This window comes from Melitaea cinxia, chromosome 21 (genome assembly GCF_905220565.1).
Source record: "Melitaea cinxia chromosome 21, ilMelCinx1.1, whole genome shotgun sequence".
Taxonomy (NCBI): domain Eukaryota; kingdom Metazoa; phylum Arthropoda; class Insecta; order Lepidoptera; family Nymphalidae; genus Melitaea; species Melitaea cinxia.
This window is the reverse complement of record NC_059414.1, coordinates 6028899-6040492: the sequence shown is the minus strand read 5'-3', so window position 1 is coordinate 6040492 and position 11594 is coordinate 6028899. Positions and strand designations below refer to the sequence as shown.

Genomic DNA, 11594 nt, shown 5'->3' with positions numbered 1-11594 from the left:
ACAATAGCCACCAAAAACAAGAGTGTAAGGATTCGTGCATAAGCTGAAGTAAAATAAGCGACCCCCTTCTCCCGATTACTGTGGCGTGGAAGTTGAGAAAGCATTTCCTTTTCGGCTTGTACCAACTACAATTCATGACAACTTCCAATGCTGTATCTACGAAGCATTCGACGCAAAATACTAGATTCTACGGGATTTGCCGCGATTAATATTTTGAATCTCCCGATATGGTGCCAGGCGCCATGGTCGAGAGAGTGTTACATGCGAACATCCATTTTGCAGGACGTACCGCGACAATCACGTAGAATCCAATCACTTCATAGTGACCGTGAAAGTTTAAAAACTTATAGCGAAATACTAACTTTCAAAACCAAAAGTCAGTAAAAGAAAAGCTTTATATTTCAAAGATTAAAAAGTACGAAACAACAAATATAAACTCCAAAGCCAATAACAGCACATCGGTCCGAAACGGAAACGCCACCCAGTCTTCCCGGAAGCGTAACACATTATCACAGTACCGGTGATCGGTTCCGCCTCAAAACAAAAACTCTAGGCAGGCGACGAGCACGTAGAGAGCCTTGCTCTCGGTGTGCGGGGCGGAGGCGACGGGGCGGGCGGCTAGAGCGGGCGGACGTGTGGCTAAGGCGGGCGAGCGTGCGGCTAGGACGGCAGGGCAGTCGACTAGGGCGGCTAGGGCGGGCGGGAGCGTACCGGCCAGTGACGCGGCGGGCTGCAGGAACCACTCGGAGCGAGTCCGCATACGCGCCCGCTGCCGCTCGTGAACCTACACCGTTACCCGCTACCGCTTGTCACTTGCCACCGGCGCGGACCCAGGACCCCACCCACCGAGTTACAAGACGAGTTACATCGTACATTTCAATTCAATTTCAACAATTTATCAATGACACTTTCTTACATCAGGACTCGGAGTGATCGGATCCTTCTTTTAAGCATGTTAATGCCTGTACCAGAAGAATATTTCACTTTTTACTATTTTATTTTTCTAATATATAATAAACATTTTGTTTATTTTTTATGTGATATTTATTACAGAGCCATAGCCCGTGCAAAAATTACATGAAATTGCTCCCCGGTCAACTCCTGGATCCGCACCTGCTGTGACCGCACTCGACATTCATATTAACAACTGTCTTTATATATAATATATAATGTCTATTATATATTATAAATAATTCTTGTAATTAACATTTTTCCTGTTCTGAAATTATATTAACATCATGTCTTATGAAAGACATCAAGTAGATTAGGAATAACTACTTTAGGTGTGCATGTCAATTTTCGCTTTAGTCAGTTGCTTATATGCAGTCGAGCCATATTTACAGACCCATTTCATATAGACCTATATTAACACGTGTTATATACAAAGTGTTAAGGTTATTGTTGATTATGATTTACCAACAAATCCCAAAAAGCTTATACCTATATCGATTTATTTTAGATCAAATGTTACTCCTACATAAATATTGTATCACACTTAAGATCATCTAACTTATCGCCTTATAAGTACAATATTAGTATGACTTGATTTTTGTTAAAATTAAACAAAAAGTTAGAAAAATTAGTAGTATTTTTTTTAGTACTTTTAATAAAGTTAGGAGATGATATTCTAATTTAGGAAATAGTCAAACACTTACTATTGTAAAAGAGCAATACGAAAATATTGTGAATATTTTTAGAAAAGAAAAACACAACCGCAAATTGACCCTACTCTGATAAATGCGATAAAGAATATCTGTTACATTCTAAAAATTATTCCAAAATAAGTAGCTTCAAGTTGTTCACACAAAACCTTACAAAATTCCATCACAAATTGTATTTGAAGCATGTTCAGCTTTCAAAATTTAAAAGTTCCAGTGATCATAAAACAAATCAACACAGTTCGTCCTAAGTACCCTCCAATTTCAACATATATTTTACATGCAATCTTAAGGATGAACCACTGAAAATAAAATTACTCATAACAGGAATATATCAAATTCATTATAAATACTTTTAACTTTATTTAAAATAAAGTAAATTTGTAAAAAATAAATTATCATTATAATATGTTTTAATTTTTATAATTTAAAACATTAATAATTTAATTTTAAATTTATACATCAAGCAATTTTTTTAATAGTCTTTCCAGTGATCTTTTCAGCATGCTGTATATTTAAATTAAGTAATTCTATTAAGACTGTTCTGGTGTTAAATCTGTTATAAGTGAAAAGTACAAAATATGTATGTATCGTTATATTGAAAATTAAGTGATCACTCTTTTTTACAAGAAAATGCACTTTCAGTGATATTAAAGTGATCTTAAATTAAAAGTTTATTGATGTTGTATTGTAACAGCCAGCTTTCATACACCAGTCTGACTCACCCAGCTGATTTTACAACACAAACCACAACTATTTTATTTAAAATAATCTAATTATCATTTACTTGTCTAAATTTAGATTTTAAATCATTTATTATATATGATATCAGTGGTTCAAACTCAATGAAGGGAATTACAAGAGATAGGGTACATAATTATTCTTTAGTGTTTATGTTACGGGTGTCTACACATCAAAACCTTATCACCATCGTTTTAAGAATAACCAATCCTTCAGTGTGCGCTAGAATTTAAACATATATTTTATATCCTATGAATACTAATACGCATTGAATTTTACGAGACTTGAGAAAAATATGTTTCATACAAAAACAAATCATTAAAGTCTTTGATATTTAATAAAAATCGGTTATAATATAAATCGCCACACTTCTAACATTAGAATTTAAAAATGTAATCAAAAATAATGCTCGAAACTTTACATAAACTTTATGAAACAAATCATTCAAAAAAGTTGTAAAAATTTCCATTGGAATCAAATGAGATATTTTGTTGTCGTTACCTGTGGTAAATATGAGAGGCTCTTGGTACTCTCGGCGTATTTGTTGATGGCACGCAGTTCTTCTAGCGTCATATGCGGACTCGAGTTGCTTCGGGACGACTGCGATGACGAACTGACGGACACCTGAAATGTACATCATATATATTTTAACATAATATAGTACATATATGTATTTATTTGGACTCGATAAGTTCAGAGTATATAATTCAGTTAAAAAAGAATCGTCAAAATTCGTACACCCAGTAAAAATGAATACAACTCGTTTTTTGAAAGTCCGTTAATAAAACGGTATTACGTTACGCTTTCCATACTGCAAGTACTGAACAATCGGAAGCTAATTAAACCACTCATATGAACACCTATCACTGTTGACTGTAAATGCAGTGTGGACATTGTCATTATAGCATATATTTTTTAAGACTTACTTTAGATTAAGTAATTTTTAATTACATCATGATACCTAAACAATGATAATTTATCATAGAAATAATACTATGTTTCGTATTCTTTAACAAAAACAAAAACTGTTACTTATATTGAAATATATTTTTTTTTACATCGTTTATAAAACTTTAACACAATTATCTCAAAACAAAAAGCAATGGATATTGATCAAAATTGCAGTGGACCCTTCATATACCGTATTCTTTTAATTTTTTTCCCTTTTGAGATTGATAATACTTGTGTCTGGATATATATTTCTTCATAAAAATTTGAAAAGATTAACTCTGTGTATAAAAGTATATTGTAAGTTTCGCAGAGTAATAACAAAACTTTACATGAGTTTTAAACCATATATCAGATTTTCCTCACTCATTATAATATACATATACTAATAAAAACAAAAATAACTATTAAAAATACCAATTATAACAGTTAAACAAATAACCAGGCAATAATCACTATTGCTCTTTTCATATTACAAACTTGGATAAAGAACTTGGTTATATATTGCCATCTGATCAGCAAAACAATTCTGGTAGCATTTTATTTGTTCACACTAACAGTGTGTATTTATTTTATATTATTAAGGAGACAGACAAGCGTACTATGGTACTATGGATGACATCAAAACCAGAAACACTGCAAGCGCGTTACCGACCCTAACCCTCTGAAACTCCCCCGGAGCTCTAGCCACATTACTCACACAACAGTACTTGAAAGCAGAATTATTTTACCGTGATTTCCTGTAAGGTAAAGCAACAGCTCAAAATTTAAGGGAGGTAATTCCTTTTATGCCCACCCTCAATAACTTATACCTTATGTTTATCATGTACATATAATACATCAAACATAACATATAAGTTATTGAGAACGTTTTTAATAATGATAAAATACTAACAATTTTAATAAAACTAATAGCAATAACGCCGCGTTGGCGCAACGGTTACAGCCATGGATTGTACTTGTTGCGCTGGCGGTTGCAGGTTCGATCCTCACACATGACAAACATTTGTATTGGCCATACAGGTGTTTACCGTGGTCTGGGTGTTTGTGCAGCCCTTGTGGGTCTCCCCACCGTGCCTCGGAGAGCACGTTAAGCCGTCGGTCCCGGTTGTTATCATGTACACCTGATAGCGATCGTTACTCATAGTAGGGAATATATCCGCCAACCCGCATTGGAGCAGCGTGGTGGATTTAGCTCTGATCCTTCTCCTACATGGGGAAATAGGCCTATGCCCAGTAGTGGGATATTACAGGCTGAAGCGTAATAGCAATAAAAACAGCTGTTACCTTAAATACGCTCTCTTCAAGTGAGATGGAGAGACGAGTGCACGAGTCCAAGAGGCTGTGTTCTGGAATGATCCCGAGCCCCGCGCCTGCCCCCGTCCCCCCCACCGCACCCATTAACGCTGGCATCGATTGACACTCCTCGGATTTCGATAGACCTGATGAATTATATGCTACAATTGAAAAAAAGTATTGCATTACAAGGTTAAGTCACACAGCAAACGTACGAGAAAGGAGGTAGTCCGGTATGGACACTTCTAATGGCGTCAACATCTTCCCGCAAATTTTAGTCTCGTGAACAAGACATTCGTAGATAATGTTGAAATATCGAACTCCGCAAAATAAAAATAAAAAACATGGTAAATATCTCGTTTTAAATAATTTTAGTAATGAAAATAATCATGTTAATTTAAAAAATCTTATATAGTTTAAGTCAGACAGAAAATGGAAACCACATCTTGGGAGCTATAGATGACTTGTACTTAATCAATCCTAAACACAGATTACAAAGGTGAAGGTATGTAAGTTTATATAACCCAATTACCTACATATTCTCATTCCTTTTACACGATTATGACAAATCTAATGACTGTCCAAATGTAAAAATTCATCAAACCGTTTGAGCTAAACAGTTTACTGTACAATAGACGAACATAACATCAATAAATTCTACAAAAACATCCCAAGCATAGGAATTGGAGAGGGGGAAATTTCTTAACTTTTTAAGGTAATGCGATACAGAAAATTTACGATTAAAAAATTACTACGAATTTATGCCTAATGGTAATTTAATTAAAATTTCGTGCCAGTGCTACGGTATTCAAATATAATCTACATTTAAATAATATATGTATTTTATATTGTTTTATATAATTATAAAAGACGGAATATTAAATATAATTCTTCGGCATTATGAATAATATACGTATTTAATTACGTAATACTTAATTTTTATTTGCGTTTGATTATAATAATAATGAATATGAAGATTTAATTATATCTACATAAAATGGCACGATCGTGTGAAAAACATTTCAATTATCTTTTAGTATATAAGGTGTCATTACCATAAAATAATTATATATTTATTTTCTATTCTACGTGTAATGAATTAAGGATTGTTATATCACTGTAACAAATACTTAAATTCAAGTACATATTTGTAACACTCTTATACCAATGTCATTATTGTGCTTTACTCACTGCTACTTTCAACATTATTAGTAAAATAGTGAATATATATAACTAGGAAAACATCACAAAACATAACTTGTTATTACAAGTTGTAGTAAATAATTTAACCCTCATTTAATATTATTAAATGTGCTACCATGTCCAGTTAATAAAACGGTAAAACTAGGTGAAAAGCATATACGCTACAACTTTGATGTTATTTATATACCCAAAACTTTTGGACTCACCAAAAATATAATTTATTATGTAAAAACTTAACGAACTTGAATTTTTTATGAACTTAAACGATTGTTGCGACCTGTGAAAAATTGTGAATCTTAAAATTTATGAAAGTATCAATCTAAACATTAAATAATAAAATCGGGACCAATCTGAGAATCATATTATTAAATCCTAAGAAACCTAAAATGAAATGAAAATATTTATTTCGCCCTAAAGTGAATACACACACACACTTAAGGAACATAAAAATTAATTCTACATTTCAAAAAACAAAATAAAAGAGTCACGGTAACTAACAAATTTCACAATTGCTATAATATTAACATTGGGTACATTAAGGTTACGGTAATAAGCCCAGTGTTATGTAATAATTAACAATATCTTTATTTTGCACTAATCTCTAGTGTCTCCGTAGACATCGCCTATATCTTATGATGTCATCGGCTTCATTAAATATTACAACAAATTACTTAACCCAATGAATATGTGTTGGCCAAGGGGAGAAAAAGACGGCGAAAAAATCTCTCGGTACACTTTTCCAAATTTAAGGTCGTTATACAAAAAAGGAAAACAAAATTCGCAATATGACCATAAAATAACCAGGCCGCATTGCCCCCTAGCAAAATGCCATAGGACATTAAACTATAGAAATATCTGATCTGGGACTCATTATACCATTTGGTCTAAATTGTTAGTCTTTACATTGATGCAAATTAAAGTTGAAACGAGGAATTATATTACTGTAACTTCACGGTATGTCAGATAAAATGAAAAAATAATAGACAAAAAAAGTTTTTTTTTTTTTGTATAAGTAACTCGATTTTTTAAGTACATTAACTATTTTTGGAAAGTTTTGTCTGATCATTTAAATACAATACGGCAAATACGACACAAAAATTTAATAACAGATCAAATGAAATCATAATTACAACATACATACAACGTAATCTAGTGTACCGACACAAAAATGCTTTACTAAATTTTTCATTACAAAAAGCTGTATGTAACAATGAATTGGGAACGACATTATTACTCAGATATGTTGCAGCTCAAAAATAATTATATTATATTTACAAATTATATTTATTTACATTTATATTATAAAGAGGAAAGATTTGTGTTTTTATTCTTGAATGTTTGTAATGGATAAACTCACAAGTCATCATTACAGCCTATACAGTCCACTGCTGAACATAGGTCTCCACAAGTTTACGCCAAAAATAACGTGAACTCATGTGCTTTACCCATAGTCACCACGCTGGGCAGGCAGGTTGGTGACCGCAGTACTGGTTTTGTCGCACCGAAGACGCTGCTGCTCGTCTTCGGCCTGTGTGTTTCAAAGCCAGCAATTGGATGGTTATCGCGCCATCAGTTGGCTTTTTAAGTTCCAAGGTGGTAGCGGAACTGTGTTATCCCTTAGTCGCCTCTTACGACATCCACGGAAAGAGAGGGGGTCGCTAAATTCTTGAGTACCGTAGCCACACAGTACACTCAACTCACTAGTAATGCTACGATTTTAAAAATGCTTCCCCCTGGAGAGTGCTACATTATCACTGAGTCAGATAGACTATATTTGAACGAAAGGAAACAGAACAGCCAAAATCACGTTATTCAGGCGGGTGAAGCCGCGATTGGAAACTAATTATTTAGTAGGTTAAGAAAACATATTTTATTTTCCTACATATTAAATTCCTAAGATAGTTAGTATTTTCTTTGTATTTCAAAATGCAGCGATGCATTCGGATTATTACAACACCTTGAATGTATTTATATGGTTTCCTTACCTTCTAAATTGAACTTGTTACCCCAACGGTCGCATTCACACTGAAGCCATGTTTTTTCCGCTTCCAAAGACAGCTGTCCTGCAATAATTACGATTTCGACTTTTATATCTAGAGTTATTGATAAAGCTGAAGAGCGAGTTCGAATGCGCTAATCTAGGTCCTAGATAAGTGCTTTTTGTTTGTTTAGTAATAGTAAAGTAGGTCCTGAGTTTCTGAAAAAATATGATTTATTTTTTATAGCCTGTTAAATAGGCCTTAATAATGTTAACATTATTTTCTCAAACAAAGAATCTACTTGATATAAGCACTTTTAGGAATAAATCAAAAACCACTCGTCAGATCTCGTTCATATTCTCGCAAAATGAGATAACAAGCATCAGCTTATAAAAACAAAAAGAATAATCAAAATCAGTACGCACAGTCAAAACTTAGTTAAGTAGACGAAAAAAATTAACAAACGCACTAGTCGTCACTACAATTTTCGAGGATTTCCCTCGATTTCTCTGGGATTCCATCATCAAATCCTGGGTTCTTTATCATGGTACCACACTTGGGATATCTCCTTTCCAACAAAAAAAGAGTTATCAGAATCGGTTTTTAAACGACGAAGTTATCCCCAAACATACATAAAACGGTCGAATTGAGTAACCTCCTCCTTTTTTGAAGGCGGTTAAAAATACAATCGAACCTAATCGAATCAAAAAATTATACAATTCGAAGTTGGTTACAAAACATAACACCGTGACCTTAGACTAAAAATAAAAATCAATAAATTTGACAAGTATGATAACAGAATGATCTAAAAAATAAAAATAATTTTATCTACTTTCTAAACTTGTTTTTTAACCGACTTCCAAAAAAGGAGCAGGTTCTCAATTCGACTGTATTTTTTTTTTTTTTTTTTTTTTTTTTTTTTTTTTTTTTTTTTTTTTTTTTTTTTTTTATGTATGTTACATCAGAACTTTTGACCGGGTAGACCGATTTCGACAAATTTTGTTTTAATCGAAAGGTGGTGTGTGCCAATTGGTCCCATTTAAATTTATTTGAGATCTAACAACTACTTTTCGAGTTATATCTAATAATGCGTTTTTACTTGACGCTTTTTTCGTCGACCTACGTTGTATTATACCGCATAACTTTCTACTAGATGTACGGATTTTGATAATTCTTTTTTTGTTGGAAAGGGGATATCCCTAGTTTGGTACCGTGATAAGGAAACCAGGATCTGATGATGGGATCCCAGAGAAATCGAGGGAAACTCTCAAAAATCCGTAATAACTTTTTACTGGGTGTACCGATTTTGATAATTTTTAATTTAATCGAAAGCTGATGTTTATCATGTGGTCACATATAAATTTTATCGAGATCTGATAACTACTTTTTGAGTAATCTTTGATAACGCGTAGTTGCTTGACTATTTTTTCGTCGATCTACGTTGTATTACTTGTCGATGTAATTGAAGTCGGTTTTTTTTTCGTTTGCGAGCAAACACAATTATTATCATAATAGAGAGTAGACCAGAAATTAAACCCATGAAATACGAAAGAGTCTATTATAAGGACGAAACAAAAGTATTTCTCCATTTATTACACTTATTGTGAATATAATAGAAATTGACAAATTATCTTTTGTGTAAAAAGTTTTGTTACTACTCTTTTGTTCATTTTTTTACAGAGTTATTTATTCGTCTGTGTGTGACTTTCACTTTAATATCACCACTGTCTTTGTCTCTTTGTCTCTTCTTTGTGTCTTTGTCACCTTCTCAACAAAAAATGGTCATCATAGTTAAACATTTACATAACATTCCCGTTACAGTTACATACAGTAAATATTAAAAAATTTCATTTATTCATCACTACATAGTATAAAACAAAGTCGCTTTCCGCTGTCTGTATGCTTAGGTCTTTAAAACTACGCAACGGATATTGATGCGGTTTTCTTTAGTAAATAAGAGTGATTCCAGAGGAAGGTTTATATGTATAACACACGCATAGTAGGGGAACACTGATAGATTTAGATGTTTCTAATGTGATAATAAACACATTTTTTGCGCGTACATTGCAAATATTTATTTTATACTAGCTGACCCAGCAAACGCTGTTTTTCCATACATATTATTAGCACCCCTTTGACTTAGGGTTATGAAAAATAGATGTTAGCTGATTCTCCGACCTACCCTATATGCACACAAAATTTCATAAAAATCAGTCCAGCCGTTTCGGAGGAGCGTGGTAACTGAACACGTGACACGAGAATTTTATATATAAGACTACTAGGTGAAAATTTAGAATTGTATGTATTTTTAACGCCAAATCATAATAAAATAAAAAATAAATATTTTATCTAAAAATAAAAAATAAAATTTTTGGGGTGGACTACCCTTAACATTTAGGGGGATGAAAAATAGATGTTGTTCGATTCTCAGACGTACCCAACATACACACAAAATTTCATGAGAATCGGTCGAGCCGTTTTGGAGAAGTTTAACTACAAACACCGCGACACAAGAATTTTATATATTAGATTTTATAATTAGTATCAGTATTGCACCCCTGCGAAGTCGGGGTTGCAAGTTAAAAATATATTAATTAACATAAATAAAAATCAATCACCGAAACTTATGTACGGCGCAAAGCTTCTTCCGAAGGACACGACTGCGCCAAATTACATATTTTTTTAACCGACTTCCAAAAGAGGAGGAGGTTCTCAATTCGACTGTATTATGATATGTATTATTGATAATTCTTTTTTTGTTGGAAAGGGGATATCCCTAGTTTGGTACCATGATAAGGAAACCAGGATCTGATGATGGGATCCTAGAAAAATCGAGGGAAACTCTTGAAAATTCGCAACAACTTTTTACTGGGTGTACCGATTTTGATAATTCTTTTTTTGTTGAAAAGGAGATATCCCTAGTTTAGTACCATGATAAGGAAACCAGGATCTGATGATGGGGTCCCAGAGAAATCGAGAGAAACTCTTGAAAATCCGCAATAACTTTTTACTGGGTGTACCGATTTTAATATTTTTAATTTAATCGAAAGCTGATGTCTGTCATGTGGTCACATATAAATTTTATTGAGATCTGATAACTACTTTTTGAGTAATCTTTGATAACGCGTAGTTACTTGACTATTTTTTCGTCGATCCACGTTGTATTACTCGTCGATGTAATTGAAGTCGGTTTTTTTTTTCGTTTGCGAGCAAACACAATTATTTGAGTTTGTTATAGTTAGGAAATGTTTGGTATAAACCATAGCTATATCAGTCAGCTGTTACATACAACGCGTGTGCATGTATAAAAAAAATTGTACGGTATAAAGTTCACCGTGATCGCCAATCAGCGGTAAATACCAAACAATCGAGTCTCCAACAATAATTTTTAAGAAGCAATAAACGTTTCTCGTGAAAATTACAAGCAAGTGTCCGGTTCAATTAATCCGCAACAATTGCCACAACTGGATTTGATGTCGAGGTTATTAACTCGTTAATTGTGACGTCCCGGTTGTTTTTAATATGTTTTAGTACCAGTTTTATATTAATTGTATGTCAATGTTACTGGAATTCCCACAGCAAATACGTCGGATTCATTTTCGATATTTTAGGCGCCGAGTGAGTTTCACTTTTTTTTTTAAAGCAAAAAAGGACGGACGACCGGTTTTTGCTTTCAATACATCAATAAAAGTTTCGGAAATTCAAGTAATCTTTCTTTAACGTTAAAATTGTCAAAATAAAAGAAATACAATGCCTTTTTACCTGTGCT

The 11594-nt window shown here is 33.2% G+C and overlaps 1 protein-coding gene across 1 annotated transcript in view; it reads right to left on the bottom strand.

Moving 5' to 3' along the window:
- Positions 1–2721: 2721 nt before the first annotated feature.
- The window catches only part of LOC123664062 (rho GTPase-activating protein 20), a 40662-nt gene continuing 31789 nt past the window's right edge, over positions 2722–11594 (bottom strand). Inside the window, exons 7-9 of the mRNA XM_045598681.1 lie at positions 7853–7909; positions 4635–4789; positions 2722–3023 (exon numbers count right to left, since the gene is read on the bottom strand). Coding sequence (XP_045454637.1) covers positions 2874–3023; positions 4635–4789; positions 7853–7909 — 362 coding nt within the window. The 3' untranslated portion in view covers positions 2722–2873. The remainder of the gene's footprint in view (positions 3024–4634; positions 4790–7852; positions 7910–11594) is intronic.